Source organism: Hetaerina americana, unplaced genomic scaffold (assembly GCF_022747635.1).
Source record: "Hetaerina americana unplaced genomic scaffold, ioHetAmer1.1.p SCAF_3, whole genome shotgun sequence".
NCBI classification, from domain to species: Eukaryota; Metazoa; Arthropoda; class Insecta; order Odonata; family Calopterygidae; genus Hetaerina; species Hetaerina americana.
Genome location: NW_027286874.1, coordinates 35,494,463 through 35,513,470, shown reverse-complemented (window position 1 = coordinate 35,513,470; position 19,008 = coordinate 35,494,463). Strand labels below are relative to the sequence as shown.

The window sequence follows — 19,008 nt, the reverse complement described above, 5'->3', positions numbered from 1 at the left end:
GATTTACCCGTAGTAAAACGAAAGCTAAAAATCTGTTAAACTGCTGGTAACTTTATTTTTTCTGTTTATTTTAACAGTGTAATTCTCTTTTCCTCAACTTGTTCGACATTTGATTTCAGGAGAATTATTCTAATTGGTCGATTTCGTCTCCTTGCAGGAGGTATCTGTCTTCCTTTTCGAGAAGCGAATTGCCGAGAAGCTCCACAAACCTAAGCGGAAAGAAACCGTGGCAGAAGTTCTTCGAGCAAGCGTCCGTCAACTGGAGAGGTTTCGACATCCGAAAGTGTTGCAGGTGTTGCATCCTGTTGAGGAGTGCAGCGAAACGATTGCATTCGCGGCAGAACCCGTTCTCTCCAGCCTCTCGAACATTTTGTCGTGGCCCTTGGCCCAGGGGCAGCCCGGAGGTAACTCCACTCCAGGCAGCGGAGGGACCAAGTCCGGCACAATGGAAGAGAAAGCACCAGCAGCACCACCGCCCTTCGCGAGAGAATATAGATTCCTAGACATTGAGTTCAAGTACGGCATTCTTCAGGTAATTACAATGCATTCAAGTCTGCTATAACATTTTTTTTTCCTTACTATCATCCGATCCACAGGCTCTTATTCCACGGGAATATTCTACTTTTAAATTACGTCACCATTCGGAGCTTTACATGGCACAGTGAATTAAAACCATCGATGTGCCGAAGCTAAGAACAATTACTCCTCAGTTGATCTGATGAATTATTCAGACAGTGATATTACCGCATCACTAAATATGTCATATTTTACTCGTAAGTAATCCCATGAAAATTCAGGAGTAAAATCCGTGATGAAAAATATGAACTCTTACTGAAAAGTTCCTTTGTGACGGTTCAATTAATAGGTAAAATAAATCATTTTCATACGTGTCATTAAAAATTTAATCGGAGTGTCTAGTTGATATGGGTAAAGATACATTTATGAATTAAGAAGGGGTGTAACAAGAAGTGAGTAGACAATCGAGATAAAATTATTATCTATCAAAATTCATTCATTCGTACCATAAATTTCTGTATTTTCTGGAAATACTAATCCAGTTGGTGACTTAGTAGGGCAATTTTATTGTAAAACTCCATTTAGGACAAACCCGATGACGGTGCGTTCTTCATTTTGTGATGAACTGATCGTGAAACTTCACCTCTGAGTGTTCGAGATATCACTGCCAATTGAAATGCAGGTCAAAGCGGTGGACGAAAAATTTTGCATTTGAAATCACAGCGTCAAAGCATGACATGAAAAGAATAGTGATGGTTTAAAGACGTCGAACTATGGCCTTGTCTTTGCGTGCCCATTCTGCGTCGAAGCTGGACTATCGCAATAATCCACTGAATCACAGTAATTTATTTTCGGGTTACAGGCAAATGGTCTACTTTTGGTGCTCGCAATAAGCAAAGGACTTCCAGAGTTTGTCTGGATATCCATGGGCTCTACGAGATCTGACATTCATAATCGTCTCTGGTTCAAAAGAGGGGTCTGCAGTGCCTATGCCCCCAGCAAAAGGTCTCTCTACACCACTACAGGGGTGCAAGGGTATTTAAGTGTTGAGCGCGCAAGAGTATACACGCCCGCGGGTGTGTGTGTGTGTGCGTGTGTTACCTTACAGCGGGATCGACTTTATTGATCTGGAGACTACTCCCGATTCATGTCGGGTACACCTGAGCGGCTCTTGCCCTCATCACTCTGACGAGGGACGAGAAAGAGACATGGGCACACATGGGAGGGAAGGAAGCGAGGGCGATAAACGCAAGCCATTGGATTTTTACGCTTCCGTTCGATGAGCGGATGGGAGGGGGAAATGGGGATGGAAGGCGAATAAAGTTAAGGCCGGGTCGGCGACAGAGAACTCTAGGAGGAAAATAAAAGGAGCAAGGTGAAGGGCTACGACCGAGCTGCTGACAACAAGCCTACAAATATAAACAACGGAATGAATTCAGGGCAATGCATGAGACTTTATACATAGATGCACGATGCCATTTTTGGAGGAACAGAATATTTGTTTCACGTCACTCTCTCTAACGTTGAATAGGAACACTGTGACTCATTTTTACAAAATATTACCCAACAATTCATGTCAACGCTTCGATAAATATTTTCTGACTATAATGCCATTGTCTTCTTTTCTATTATTTTTAAAATATGCTGTTTTATCATTATTTTGCAACAAATATCCCATTTTGCTTAATTAGGTTGAAAAGCATCAGAATTATGATATTTTACCCGATCGTTTACGAGTACGTTATGACTAGCAAAAATACGTTTGTGGAGAGGAAATAGGCAGAAATCCAGGTAATCCTCTTCAAAACCCATTCTGTCATATCAAAAGCCACTTCTTGAGGTATTATTTTGACCAGAATGAATTCAGTAAATCCATTTTCCATTCATTATAATAAGCGCTGCCATAATACATAGACAAATAATCTAAAATTAGCGTACGGGAGGGGCGGTAACGTATTTGCATAAAGTATGCAAGTTATGATGGTAACTTTAAGAGCCATAGACACAGCAAAAATAAACATAAAATCTACTGCAGAAAATATTTGTAATACGAAACGTAGGATAACATTCTCCAACAAATGTCTCAAACTGCAGAGAGAACAGAATGTATTTTCGTAGAGTGGGAAAGGTTATTCCCGAATAGGAGTATCCAGGCTATCCCCTGTAATAAAGTGGGTTTCAGAGGGTAAAACATTCACTGGGTAAAACTCCGCGCACTAACGCTCGGACAGGCCCAAAACGTCGTGCCTTGGCGTAAACCTTTTGGATGTTCTCCGCATTGTGACGATAATTTAAATCGTATTATTTATTCATATTTCGCTCTTACTTCACTCATAACTAGACATGGTTGATTGCGACGGGAATACTTTTATGGAATATACTCACATTTAAACTAACTTTTCTCATTTATCAAGATATTTTATTCCAACGATCTTGTTTTGGGTGCTTAGTAACATCATTAGGTAAGGTCCATCGCTTAATGATGCTGCTGATGCGCGAGAACAAGGTCGTCTGAATAAAATATCTTAAGATATGAAGCGAAGATATGGAGAAGTATAATATGTATATTAATTTAACTTGAGAAGTACAAGTATGAAATTTTCATCTGCAATTACAAAATTGTTTTCAAACTCCAAAAACTGGCAGTTTGAAAGAATCTGTTTTGCATTACTAAAGTTGAGCCAAACTTGCGGCCAACGCAGGAACATTCTTTTTCAAAAATAATAGCGTGCGTGGTTCTTATTGCTTCAAATATAATGATCCTTATCCATAATTTCACCCCAAGAGTAAAATATTCACAAATATTCAGGTCATCATACTACCTCGATCAAAAAGTTCCCGGAATAACCACCGTGTGGCGCTCCCATCGTTCCGATTTGAGTTCTGTTTTTTTTGTTAAATTGGTACATCTGTTGTTGATATTCCCTTTAAATCTTAGTGTCATAACTTGACATTTGCAAAAGTTACGTAGCCAAGAGTACATCTATCTCTGTGTGTGTTGGCGATTTTTTACAATTGCAGAAATGGATTTAAATTTGCAACAACGAACTTGTATTAAATTTTGCGTAAAAAACGGATTTAGTGGCGCACGGACGTTGGAAATGTTGGAAAAGTGTTTCGGCAACGATTCTCTAAAAAAACGGTCGTTTACCAGTGGCACGAGCGGTTCAGAAGTGGTCGTGAGTCAATCGAAGATGATGAACGCAGTGGCAGACCATCGACATCGAAAGTCGGTGAAAAAATTGATAAAGTAAAAGAAATGTTGGTCAATAACCGCAAATTAACCATCAGAGAAATAGCGGAGGACTTGAACATTGCCTATGGATCCGCCCAAGACATTGTGGTTAATGATTTGGGTTTCCGTCGTGTAGCAGCAAAGTTGGTGCCAAAAGACCTCAATTTCATGCAAAAAAGAGACCGTGTTGACGTCGCAAAAGACATGATTTGCGAGGCTGAATCCGATCCCACATTCATCAAAAGGATCATTACTGGAGACGAGACGTGGGTTTATGAGTACGACACGCAATCCAGACATCAGGCAAGTGAATGGCGTTCACCAAATGAGCCGAGACCAAAAAAACCACGTCGTTTTCAGTCAAAAAAGAAGGCAATGCTGACGGTTTTCATGGATTACAACGGTGTAGTGCATCATGAATTTTTGCCAGAAGGCCAGACAGTAAACAAAGAGTATTATTTGGGCGTTATGAGACGTCTGCGTGAAGCAATTCGCCGAAAGAGACCAGAAATGTGGGCAGAAAACTCGTGGATTTTGCACCATGATAACGCACCGTCGCACAGTGCTATCATTATTCGTAATTTTTTGACGAAAAATGCAACAAATACCATCCAACAGCCACCGAATTCACCTGATTTGGCTCCCTGTGACTTCTTTCTGTTCAATCGAGTTAAAAAACCATTACGGGGAACGCGTTTTAGCAGCCGAGAGGAAGTAATGGAAAAATCGCAGGAAGCACTGATGGACATACCGAAAACCGAATATAAAAAATGTTTCGAGGATTGGATCAAGCGCTGGCATAAGTGTGTTGCAGTCGATGGGGATTACTTTCAAGGGGACAATATAGATTTAGATGAATAAACTTGTATTTTTAATTTTCTGAATAAATTCCGGGAAATTTTTGATCAAGGTAGTATATGATGACAAGATGAAAAGCGAAGAAAATTCAGCCAAGTATGGACTTTCAATTGGTTGACAATTTGGCAAAGAATGTTGACACTCGAGCGCAAGCATATATATATATATATAATATATATATATACATATATATATACATATATATACATATATATATATACATATATAAATATATATATATATGCATATATATAGAGATGATTTCGTCGAAGTAAAACGGAAGTGTTGAATAACAAACTTGGACAGCAAATACAATATAAGAACAAATAAAAAGATCACTTACATGTTATTTCTTGATCATTTCAACGGAATCCAGCTCTGTCTTCATCGGAAGAAATAGAAGTGATGATGTAATAATGTAGAAGTGGTGAGTGTTGATTTATCTGCATCCATCACAGCGGCAGAAGGCAAAACATGTATTAAACTGGAGAATCAAAGAATGGAATAAAGAGAAAAGTATGTATTATTATTGGTGAAGCATAATCAGCCATGATGGAAGAAACTAGAGGAAATAATTATTAGTATAGACCATAAAGAATCAGGCACTCTATCACCAAGAGGCGATAACCAGGAGTTGGGGAAAAAGGAAGCTCTTCATTAGAATATTTTTGAGTGAACACTCGTACTGGAAGTGGGCTTCTCTTTGATAATTGAGAAAAGGCAACAACTGCCCCAAAAAAGAGAGAGAAAGCATACGAAATGTGAAATGTAAGAAAATGATACAAATAAAACATACGGGACAAATAAACATCAAAAAGATTCTATGACTGATAGGAGAAAAAGAACTTGACACGACTATAACCTAATTGGACGCATTTTGGGCCAGAATAGCCCAATGGAAGCATTTTATGTGGAAAAATAGAGCCAGAAATATTGCAGAATAAATCCAATTATGCGATGAATGGAACATATAATGGCAAACGTCAATTAAAATAACTCTGTAAACATGAACAGATTAGGTGATAGAAGAATTGAGAGGAAAGCTCCATGAAACCAATCTTAGAAAGGATAACCAGTGATGATGACTACGATGCTTTTGATACGCCATATGCAAATGCATGAGAAAAAACCTCACGGATGTCCTTAGGAAGGTGAAATTATGGGGCAGACTATAGTAACTTTAACAAGGTAGGCGTCATAATTTATTTTTATCTTCATGAAGCCACAAATAATTGTATATTCTTTAAGTAGACGTGTTTTACACCACGGGTTTAAGGTAGGCTAATAGGAGCGGTTTTTATCAAAATTAACTTAGGCCAATTTCTCTGAATATGAGAAAGTAGAATATCGACAATTCTAGTTTGTTTGATTACTTTGTCGGTTGACAGTTTAATTGCTTGACGGATATGAGATTTAATATTAAAATCAATTTACCATTAAAAGTGTAAATTCCATACTCTTCAAATACTTAAACGTGGGTCTTATGGCAAGATAAGGCGATGGTAGATTTCGGTGAAGTAAAATGAAGAATGAGGAAAAGTTTCGAAAAATATCAATTAAGGAAATGGGAAAAAGAGTAATTTTTCCGAGAGAAAAGTTACGGCTGACATTTTATGGACTTACGATTCCTTTATTACAGAATCGAGGATGGAGGAAATCTTAATTCCACGTCTGACGCAAGAAGCAGCTCAATTTTTCAAAATTATCATGACTTGGGTATTTTTGAGGAAAAGGTTTGATTATGGCGTAGGCGTCACTGTTTTTACAGAAGCGGAGTCTATTTATGTCAGCACCCAACCGAAATCAATAATGAAGCCAGAAAGATGCTTTATTGCAGCACAGAGGGAGCAAGAAGGGAAAGGAAATAATTAGGGAGGGTTCTCCGTCACGGGATTCCCAAACTTAGGAAGCAGGAATTTGATTTTTCAATATGAGTAGAGGAATCGCAAATCCTAATAGACAACTAATACAGAAATAAACATCCATGATATATCTTTCTCTGGCTACGCTAATTCTTCCTTCATTACTTCACAAACAGAGAGTTTTTACGGCAAGAAATAAAAGAAAGAATCAACTTGCTCATGTCATTTGCTCACATAGTCCTATGCATGTTCACTTGAGCTGATTGAAAAATTAATTACTGTTTAATTACAAAATAAACAAAATCAACAAAAAGAATGTTTTATTTGAATTATTTTCAATGATTATTGCAGTTCAGGAGATTAATCGTCAAGTATTAAACTATGAAAGCTAGAAAAGAAAAGAAAAAAGGAAAGTATTATCCGTTGATGGATGGCCGTATAGTGAAAACATTATTCCATGAATGTATACTGATATAAATGTGAAATGTATTTTTACTCTACTTACTATGTACTCTCTCATTCTGAGCTAAGATAAGGAATACTCGCCGGTGTATCCAAAGCTGGACGATAGACAATGTTATGAATATTAATACATCCATATCCTCAACAAAGGGTTGTTGTGGATAGAGGAAAAAGTAAGTATGATAAAGGGCACAGTAATAATTTTATAACTAAATCATTCCAAAGTTATTCCTTGCTAAAACCAATATATGTAACTTCGACAATTTGCTTAAGCTCATATTAATGCATCTATATTAACATTTTACCGCTTGTAATTATTTAATTCAACCATCAAACATTACCAGACTATTTAGTTACTCTGACAGAAAACCTTGCAAAATTAAACCCATGGTTTAAAAATAAATGCTTCTTCCTCCTATAGATGTATTGATATCAGAAAATATTTTGTTGATTACTCGATCCTCTTTGTAATATTATCTCGGAAAATTTCTAAGAGGAAAACAATGTGAAGTGCTTGCTATGAATGAATTAAGTAAAGCGATGCAAACTAGATTATACGTTGCATAACTTCCTAAACACTTCCCTGTGCGACGGATGAATTGAGTAGCAGTCCTAAAAACTTGACTTTGACGTCACACCGAGCCAAGTTTAAAACACCTGCGGGGACTAGAAATTATCTTGCTGAGACAAATTAAATTCAGAACTTAAAATATTCTTCTTTTAAATCATCCTTGAGAGCGTTTGGACCTATACGGAAGTTTAAAATAAAGAAAAAATGAACTGTAAAGCAAAAGAGGAAGAAGTAGATTTACTACTGAAACTAGTAAAAGGAAATCAAACTTTACATAGTAATATTTTGTGCCTTCTGCGATTTATTTCATTTTCACGGCTAACCGAAGGACATTTGTCTCTTCGAAATTTTTACATGGATCATTCAATAAATCCTTAAGAAAAAAATAGAAAAACAAATTAGTATAACAATAAATAAACGACCCACGAATCTATTTGCAAGGGTTAACTCGAGTCACGAGTTAAATTCCTCCTCTATTGGGTGTCTATTTTTTAATTTCTATTTCTTTATTGCTAGTCTACCGTTTATGGTAAATTTTAGAAGGACATAATACTGCTCTTTGCTATATCTCGCCTTAGTCTAACAAGAAACAAACTGATACCCACATACGTTGAAACTATTCTGCAATTCCAAATATTTTCTAAGTATCATCCTTCATTCTATTTTACATGCCTATTATTTCCCAACCCCTACCTTGCTTGCCTAACATCATGCCTATCACAGTCTTCAGTATTCTGTCACCAATCAAAACAGTTTTTACGCACCTTTCCTGCCTAACTTGTATTTCTTTCGAACACTCTTCTCATCCCCCCCACTCTGCCTAATACTTCTTCGTTAGTTTTCCTTTTTGTGCATTTTACTTTTTCCATGCCTCTCCAAACCCACATCTCAAAGGTCCCGGTCTACACATGACACCTTGTTTCGATGACCATATTTTCGCACCGTACAAAACCACACTTAATAACCAAGGTTTCCTTGCTCATTTTTTTATATTTTTACAGGATTGAGTAGCAGCAGCCTCACTTAAAGTTTCTGTTATCAACTTCCTCCCCCTTGTGAAAACTTCTGCACATAATGCAATTATTCTTGTGATGTCCCTACTACTTTGACACTCAATCCAGATGCAATAGAGAGAAAATAATTCATTCATGACCAAATTAGTCATTGAATCAGTATCCTACGTATAAATTCATTTTCATGCAAAATTTACCTTCTTCATTCACGGTAAATTTTCTGATCCTGAATTTCTAGATATAGTGTTGCCTCAAATATCTTTAAATGATTTACTCTTACTTCGATTAACGTCAGGAAAAATGCTGTCCTCAACAACATCATTACAACTCTAAAAAAAAATGAAGACCAATATGAGCCCATTATTCTACAATATATATATTTTCTCCCCTTTAAGTGTCATTCTGTATTTCCTGGCCCGCTTCACGTAATGCAAGTTGTATCTGCTCTCTTCACAGTCAGTTTAGCAAGCTATTTGGCGTAATTTCTAGCATGTTCAGCAGAAGGATCAGTGGGAGGATAGGAAGTACGTAACAGTAGTCTGCAGGTATTCGAGGGCTCAACGTACACATTTAAAAGCTCTTGACACAAATCCTTCAATTCCGGATATAAGTAAAATATTTGAAGGCTGTTTCCCTGCCTTTTACATCCCGTGCTACGCATCTGATCCGAGCCAAGGGATAAGCTTTGGTGTCCGTGACGGAATTTTCAATTTGTATTCTGCCCCACTTGGAAATACTGAGGAGAATATTAGACGCACAATAAATCGCACGGCATGCGTGATGTTAACCTATGGATCCTGTATGGGTATAAGATTAATATTACACCAGCATAGGTTTTCTGACGATCTTTCTTCCTTCCTCACCTAGTCTCCACCGCTCCAACAGTCTCAACAAAATTATTCCCCCATTATCAGAGATGCAAATAACCTCAGCAGCCTCATACCTCTATTTCTCTCACTCCACTCCTATGGAGAGTGCACTTGTAAAAACTGAAATAAGTTTTGCACTCCAACCTCTGCCAGTTGTAATCTTGTATAGTCCACCATCAAATGAAATTCTTGAGTCCCTAGGAGCGGTTCTAGAAGAACTCTAAAGGAGGAGGCATTTGATTATGAAAAAAATAATTTTTTAACTCTTTTATTTTAAAAAAATGTGAAAATCATAGTAAATTAGAAGTTAATCAAATGAACATAGAGACCATATCACATCATGCTGTAGGCAATTTTACTTTCGGGAGACAACAGGTCTTGAAAAGGATTTTCGAGCAAGAAATTTTTATTTTGAACTTCATTAAAACCAAAAGCATTGACAGAGAGAAAAATAGATCTGTTTCCCTTAGTTTCCACCAGTATCGCGAGTTCGAGGCTTCGCGTGCAAAACAATGAGCACAGCACCCGGGAGCGCGAGAAACTCGAGACCTCTTCTACAGCAGTTGGGGTCCACAAATCACGCGAGGAGATGGAGGGGGAATGGGAGCGGAACATCGGGGCAATAGAAAGTTCAAGGGATACTGTACTGCTACCTGGCGATGGTGCGAGTCAACAGAGTCGACAAGGTCTCCCACACTCTTCCCTTATTCCTTCACAGAGCCCACCATTCTACCGTGGAGTCCTACGCTCAACCCGTGTGGCACCTGTTATCTCTCTCCTTCGTACAGCCCCCACTTCCTTCAGTCCTATCCAACTCTCACTCCTCTTCCCTCGTGTTTCTCTCTTTCTCTCAATGCCTCTCATCTCGCCTCACGTGCGGCCGGAAAACGATATATGACACACCCACTAGGGAAATTCCATCCCGAAAATCCCCTGTGTTTCAGGTCGGAGTGCAAAAGAAGGCGGGGAAAGTGTTCTCTTTAGCCTCTTATTGAGAAGACGTGTGTGTGTCTATGTATACACACACACAAACAAACAAATATATATATATATATATATATATATATATATATATATATATATATATATATATATATATATGTATATAAATATAATATATTTTGGGAGAGACGGAGAGAAAGAGGAAAGAGGGAGAGATAAGAAGTGTGATAGAAGGCATCAGGTTTCAGATGAAAGACCGCGTGGTGGTAGCGGCGTAAAAGGAAATTTCCGGGGCGCAGTAAAATTAAACCTCCCACCTTATATTTTGTTATAGGACAGATTATGTGATAAGTATTTATGCTTAAACTCAGCCGTAGGGTAATATGGAGAGGAAGTCGATGACCACATGTTAATTATGCGCGCAATGGGATGGCATAATCAAAATGAAAATTTGATATCAGGCAGGCGATATATCTGTCTGAAAAGTGTCGGGTAAAACGGAGGAGAATTGACAAGCCTCTCGGGCGGCGTCAAGTGGTTGAATCTCCACAAGTCTATTGAAAAAGAAAACTTGGTTTTTCCACATAAAATATTTATTCACGACCTAGGTTTCGACGCTCAGCGTCATCTTCAGGATGACGCTGAGCGTCGAAACCTAGGTCGTGAATAAATATTTTATGTGGAAAAACCAAGTTTTCTTTTTCAATATGTATCGTTTCCACAAAGTGACGCCTGAAGTTATCTCCTTCCACAAGTCTAGCTCACGGTTTCACAAGTCTAGTTCCTCTTTAAACGTCGGCAACATTAGATTTAGCATATTTCCTCGGAATAATAAATAAGTCCAGAATTTATCGCACTCTTCACGACACATACAGTTTATTTTAATTCGAAAGGGGAAAAATGAACTGAATATTATTGGCGATGAGTTTACGACTGAATAGCGCGTTACGCATATAAATCATCCGATTAAGTTCCGTGGTATTTTTAATGCTCTTCGCCAGGAATGAGGACATTAGCACAAAGTCGATTTACTAAAACAACACTACCATTGAAAGTTTTGAATAGCCATTAGGAAAATATAGATGGTGAAACAAAACAAGCGGAGAGCAAGGTAGCATGAATATAACACATTTCCAAAGCAATTTCAGGCGTCATCTGCACGAATAATACTACTTCAAATAAATGAGATCTACTCGTATTATTATGCATAGAAAAAAATTAAAATTGCTTAAAACTTTATTACGAAGGTAAGTAAATAAATAACTGGCGAAACTGGTTAGAGGCAATAATAATCATTTAAACTTCATGAAATTTATTTCATTTTTATGTATATTCACCCTGTACATTCAGACTCATCCTATCTTTTTAAAAGTCCTTGATAGTGGGCAGCAAAGGTGAATTTTATTTGCTTCCGAATCCAACGAGTAACCTCTACGGTCTACAGCATCATCATTTTCAAAAGTCGGCCACCCAAACGATTTTTATTTGCTTCCGAAGCCAACGAGTAACCTCTACGGTCTACAGAATCATAATTTTCAAAACGTCGGCCACCCAAATGATTTTTTAGGAGCCCGAACATATGTAAATCACTAGTGGCTAAGTCAAGACTGTACGCTGGATGACCCAAACGTTCCTAATGAAATGTTCCTAATAACTCCAGCGCTTGTCTGGCTGGCATTTGCAACATATTTACTTAATCGTCAACTCACCACAAGGGTATCTTATTGTATTCCTCTACATATTGATCAACAAAATATTTATTTCCCAAAGTTTCACTTTGACATATAATAAATGTGAAACTCCAATAGCCGTAAACAGTTTACCTTTCTAAACAAAGTAAAAATGAAATTAGTTGGCTAGCGCCACAAGTCAAGAAGGAGTAAAAGGTAAAAAAAAAGGAGAGGATAAGAAAGGTGAATACGAATACGCGTATTCACCTTTCTTATTTTTTCTTTCTTACGGCTATTGGAGTTTCACATTTATTATATATTACTAGCCGTAAGAGCTCATTTCTATCAATATTTCACTTTGACCTTTCCCATTTTTATTCACTTCGATGGAAGCCAATATGAAGCTACAAACACTTTGTAGATGAGTTAAAAACATGCTGCATTAGTCACCTCAATGAAAAACAAGAACGCATCCGCACAAATTTAAGTTCACAGTCGTTTGTTATCACAGCAGTGTATGAGTTGAATTTATCTCATAGATCATGTTTTTGACTTCGAGTTGTCTAGGTAATGAAAATTGTTTGACTAATGCGTGATTAAACCGAAGTGAGGAACTAATAATTACAGAGAAAATGAAAGATACAATAACGTGCAACGTTCAAACGAAACTTGGAAGATTGATTACAATTTATTTATTTCAGATCACCGAGGCCTTATCATTCTTACACTACTCTGGGCACGTCATCCACCGAAATGTGTGTCCGAGCAGTATTCTAGTGACGAAGAGAGGAACTTGGAAGCTCGGAGGACTTGAGTTCACGGGTGAGGTTGACAGTTGATACCAAGAGTTTGTTTCCATTCCTTTCGGAGAGTGGAACTAAAACATCATAAGTACTGCTGGACATTCGAGACAGAATGATGTGTCATTTACAGGGAAACGGATATCCGCTTGTGATATTACTCAGAATTTAAATTGTAAATAGATTTATTTTAATTCAAAAGCTTCTTGCATTATGTTCATAGTAACCGAAGTTGGTCAAAATGGCGATCACAAAGGTCATCTGACGCTTGCGTAAAAGCATGTTTTCCTTTCTTGATTAACCAGGCTTCAATAAAGATATTTTTGAAAACATAAAATTTGCTAAAAATTGTGAAGTAAACGTTATAGACTTTGCTGATAGCTAAAGAATAACATATAATTAATTCTAATACTTTTGATAAGCCATATCTTCCACATATGGCCTATTTACATTTCATAAAGCATTATGTACTCAATTAATTTTTATTCTTATCCATATATGAACTGTCGACTCAGGAGTAACACCATAGCTATTAAGTTATTTTAAATGATATGCTTTCTATTCTTAATTTCACTCATTGCTATTATATTCCTCAAACTAAAGAGAGAGTGAACGACGTCGACGGCCTGGAACCAGTCACATGCCAGCCATGGACCTCACGGTTGCCTAAAATGGCGCAACCTGATCTCGATTACCTCGGTGAGTGTTTTATTACTTTCATATCTATAAATAGCAACCAGCACTATCGATTCGTTTATTTAACTCATTTCCAAGACGTCAAAGGCAGTCAATCATTTTCAAGGCCTTCTATCTCCTCTGAAAATGAGATATTTTCAAGTGGTCGCAGTGCTATAAAACACCGTTGGCTCACTATTTTTGCTTACATTCTGTTGCCTTACTTTAAACATTGATTCCCGGTTTTCACGGCAAAAAGCATTTTTTCCCACGAATGTCATCAAAAAATATTTCCCCCCTCGAAGTAAATATATGAAAGTAGAGGTATATATGCCTTCACGAACGTAATTCCGTACTTCAAGGGAGCAATTTCCATTTCCAAAAATGTCGTAATACTTAAGCAGTTGTCAAACCGAGAGCGGCAGAAAAATATGATTTTCAACGTAGAGAAAGTAAGCCAAGGCGTAAGTTTTAATGCCCTTGCCATGATGTTCAATAATATTATCATTATTAATTAATTTTTATTGCTACCTCTGACAACTTTGGGTTCAGATTTCGTTTGGTGACATGTTTCGGAGTTTACTTGCTTGTGCAATACATCTATACGACAGTTTACCCAACTCGAGCTATGTGAGGTGCTAAAAGTAAAAGCAGCACTTGACAGCAATGTAACGTAGAGTGTAATAAATTACGGTAGTATTTATATTTACGTAAATAATAATATCTTACCGATAAACGGTTTGTTTATCAATGGTTTCAGTCATTTTCCAACTTTGTTGCCTACCCTCATTAGCGATATACCCTTCATTTTGGGTGGTTAGATTTGTAGAGAGGGAAATTCCCGAGAAAGAAATTCCTCGGTCCTTGTAAAATGTGAGGTACAACTTTGATTCAAAGGCTAAAAGATCACAAAAAACAACTTATTCTCACTTATTATCCATTTTCAAGGTAAGAACTATCTTAGGAATTACTTATTAGTGGTAACCCTGGTTGGTGGTTCTTAAGAATACTTCAAATTAGCATAGCTAATTTAAATATTGGGGTATATTTGTTTGTGTAATGGGGAGAAAAGTCATTTAAATTTATAGAATATCAATTGCTATCTTCATATCTCAAATATTATTAAATCATGTGTAAGTTAACTGGCGTCCAGCTAAGAAGTCTTGTTTGATAAAGCAAAATTTTGGACATACCTTTGAATTAAAGCGCTCCATTGTACAGATGCCCAACCCTACCACACATAGAACATTCGAAGATAAATGCATACCTTAAATTTTACAAACCATTTTGGAGTTTTTACTTTTAAAATTCAAAAATTAATATTCCACGATCGTTTTAGGATTTCAAAAATTACTCGAAAATTACTCACGTCGCTTTTTCAGATTCTCACCCGTAGTTTACGAAAATTAATATTTGCTCAAAAACACATGTGTGTTAATATCTAAGCTATATGTTTTTAAATATGGCGTAAAATATATTTTAGCAAGAGGAACCTGTCATGTGAAAATTAATTTTAATGGTTCTAGCTGCTGTAAAACATATCTCGTCGAAATGATTCATTACACGCAACAAAATGCAACGACTATGTGGTCGGTGACGAGCTACGTGGACTCTTTCGCTCATTACTGCGGTGCTTAACAAGGGCTATAAGGACACGCAAGGCCGTCGCAGAAGATTTAATGATCCCACGGTCTTTAAAATTTGGGAAAAATGGCGTGCATATCCAGGTATTAAGCTAAGGTATAATGATATAAACCTGAGACGACAAATAGTGTGGCATATGTGGGCATAAGTTAACTAAAATGAATTGTTGCAAAACGGTAGACCCACTTCATATGGAAGCTGAAACAGAAGGAGATTGGTCAAGTAGAAACAGCGGTAATGAAAGGTGTAGTTAAAGGTGGTTTTTAACGGTTTAAAGGAATATCGTAACAGGTTTTAATTTCAATTATATATATATGACCGAGTATTAACATATATACATATATAACTGACCACGTTGTTGAACGAACTAATAGTTGACCACGGAAGTACTTCGTTACTGTAGTCTTCCGGGTTGTCGAAATAATTTCCAACTCCAGTTGATGGTCACCTGGTTGACCGAAATATCGGTATAGATTATATCTTAAATATTCAATGTTGGCTACAGAATTGACACCTTACACATTTACTTAAGGAATTAGATAAAAATCTTAATACTTTAGTAGTTCTCGACTAACAGTTTAGAAGTGATTCCACATCAAAAGTTATTTACTTGAATGAAAAAGGACTATGATCTAAAGAAGCCCTAAACGAAATAAAAACAAAGACGCTTTACACTAGGGAGCATCAAGAGGTTATAAAATTAATGTTTTATATTGAGAGATAATCAGCATTAAAATAAGGAATGAGGCGGTCAATGAAAAATTTAATCATTATAATCTGACAAATTATCACAATTCCATTGACTTTTGGTATCAGTCATGTAAATATCATGTTAATAATTGAAGTGCACAGTCTATTCTTCCTTTAATAGTTGAAGTTGCAGCATACGCTTTGGTTTAAGATGGAGGGAAAAAGGAAATCTAAATATAAACACAACTGAGCACGTCTCTGGCAGCTTCAAAGGATGACGTTAAGATGAGACTCGAACTTGGAGCTGATCTAAATTAATTCCGGGACGTTGACGACCTAGAAGAACGACCTTTCTCTCGCTTTCCATTCCATCTGCCGCTGTCAAAATAACAGCTTGCTCCGTCTTTACCTCAAAGTAGCCGAGACAGCGGATTTTTTTGGAAATAAAACGAATTAAAAGTTTCCTATGATCGATTGGCATCGCTTATTTAGAAATCCCTCACTGTTCCCTTTGAACTGTACACGATCCTCACCCTCTTCGGCCAACCACCCTTTCCATTCATGCATCGCCAGCCACGCTCGTTCCCCCGAGGAGAGGGAGGTCGGCACTATTCCTTCGGATGTACCCGAATCTCCCCTCGGGGGTCAACGCAAAATGAGGAAACAAAGAATCGAAGGGCGGTAAATGATGAGACGGGGAACACTGTGAGCAGTGAAGGTGACGATGCGAGCAAGAGTGTGATGCCTGTGAACAAGGCGGGGTTGGGGGTGGAGGGTATGATCATGTGAACTCACGCAGCCGAAGAGCGGCTCGTCGGAACGAAGGGAGGCTGGAACTCAGTTGACACCATAGAAAAGGGGAATGAGAATGAAATTTCCTAGGCTTTCAAAACCGTCGCCTCTCTCATGAATAAATGCGAAAAAACGAAGTCTATCAATAAACATGTACTTATAGCATCTCTTTGGGCACATCATTTCCCACCAAATGCCAATGAGACTTGTGAGATATTCAAATACAATTTCAAAAACATATAGTCATTCATCATTACTGCAATTGCACCAGTACAGCTGATTTCCGCGTAATGAAACTAAATTCACTCACTAAAGTGAAAAGTATTTTGAATTCAAGAACGAGAATTAGGTGAATACTTGCAGGGAAAAGCTTAAAAAATGAGGTTTCCAGTACTTTACTAATCTTTGATTCAACATTTTTATTGTTACACGGATTTTGAGTGATTTTCCTGATGCCAAGCTCAATGTCTTGCAAATAACTATTACACCCGTCAATGTAACCATAAAATGGGTGCTCCATATGTTGATGTCATCTCTCAAAAAATATCAATTCAATTGTAAACCCCAGGAGTACCAAAACATTTTTCATAAATCATAAAACATGTATGTGATTAAAAAGAAAGATATATTTTATTTTGAAAAAGATGTTTAGTATCAAATAGCATTTCGACTAACTTCATGAAGTAACTTCAATTATTAAGAGCAGGAAAGTTGCATACACTGCTATTTAATGACCAAACAACGCTCAGACTGAACATTGAAATTGTCGTGTGAGTCACTATAATTGGTCATTTGTTAGGTTGGACTTTTTTGATTATCCTTGAAATTTATTTTTACCATTATCATTCCCAATAGGCATTCGGTAATAATGAGAAAACAAGATGAACATATATGCCACTATTTTCGTACGGGTTTAGTCTCAGGCTACCTTGCATTCAAATTGTGATGCTCATGATCAAAGGCAGCAGTTCTATGGAAGTAAGACGCTCATTATTTCCCATGGCGACAACGGAAATGGAAATAATACACCAAACCATCTTATATGCATTCTTCCAGTAAAAAACTCAGTTCTCTCTCCAACGTAACAACTGAATACCCAGGAAAACGCAAAGGTACCTAATTACACCAGTCTCCTTAAGTGCTAAGGGGAACCAGTATGGATAAAACCCTCGAATATTATAACCAAGAGAAATCTAAGAGTTAGAATGGGTAAAATAATAAAAGATTTACTTTCGTTTTATGAAATTGAATTTTGAAGCGCAAAACTCAAATACAGTGACCTTACCTCTCATCTCGCGTGAAGCGATTTAATCAAAATGGATTTAAAGAGGGAACAAAAGGTTTGATGTGGTAAACAATTAAATGCTGGAAATTAAAAGTGTTTACATAAGAAATGTGAGAATCGAATGACGCGGGTGCAGCACTTCAGCAAATTGTTCTGAATTTAGACTTTGAATGGGCGGAGAGGTGTGTGAGTGGCGTGGGCTGTCGACGTGAGCGCAGCCTCCGGAGAAACGACGCACCACATCAAAAAAGCAAGATAGGGCTTCCATTTTCATGCTATTGATTTTTTCCAGATAATTCTATGTTTCAGCAAACCTCAATTTCAAATAAATCTTTACAAAACAAGATGGTTCCCCTTTTCTAAATTTCGCAAGCTTGCAGAAAAGTGAAATAGTGTCTCTTATAAATACTGTTTTACTCCTGCCCTCAATCGCAACTGGCCCATTAGCTCAGTTGGTTAGAGCGTCGTGCTAATAACGCGAAGGTCGTGGGTTCGATCCCCCCATGGGCCATATTTTTTTTTTCCTTCTCACAAAATCGAGCCTGTCAAAAGAATACATATGATATAGCAACGCATAACTACGGATGCTCTTTTAAAATTTTGGAAAATGACGTGCAGTGAGTCAGGATATAATTCAGGTCATAATAACGATTTATAAACCAATGGCAGAAATGTAACACACTCTTATAATCATTCCTTTCAAACTTCATGCATTCTATTGCATGTAAAAGTTGGCTAAAATTTATTTCCTAACTTTCAGTAATGCCCTAATCCTATTTATAATGATAATTACGAAAATATTTGTTTAAGTGCTATAAAGTTGATTTGTACCTCATTTCAAGACGTTGATCATAATGGCTTTCTTTCCCGTAGCTCCTGAAGTGCAGACGACGTCCACGTGCAGTATTCTCAGCGATATGTTCTCTTTGGGGATGGTTATATGCGCCATATTTAATTGCGGAAAGCCACTCATCCAGGCCAACCACAGCAGCTCAACGTACTTGAAGCAGCTGGAAGGGGTAAGAGAGAGATATTACTCTTGAGTGTCCACAAGACGTGGCTACATGATATTTTATTTAATGGATTACAAGTTTCCATAGGTATGTAGGACCAGGAAGCTAATA

The 19,008-nt window shown here is 37.3% G+C and overlaps 1 protein-coding gene and 1 non-coding gene across 2 annotated transcripts in view; both read left to right on the top strand.

Moving 5' to 3' along the window:
- Nucleotides 1–19,008, top strand: part of bma (SCY1-like protein bma) — a 118,124-nt gene that overhangs the window by 63,736 nt on the left and 35,380 nt on the right. The window contains exons 2-5 of the mRNA XM_071588122.1: nucleotides 158–532; nucleotides 12,700–12,820; nucleotides 13,402–13,497; nucleotides 18,758–18,903. Of these exons, the coding sequence (XP_071444223.1) occupies nucleotides 158–532; nucleotides 12,700–12,820; nucleotides 13,402–13,497; nucleotides 18,758–18,903 (738 nt within the window). The remainder of the gene's footprint in view (nucleotides 1–157; nucleotides 533–12,699; nucleotides 12,821–13,401; nucleotides 13,498–18,757; nucleotides 18,904–19,008) is intronic.
- On the top strand, nucleotides 18,322–18,395 carry TRNAI-AAU (transfer RNA isoleucine (anticodon AAU)). The gene has a single exon. It is a non-coding gene; the product is annotated as a tRNA-Ile (tRNA).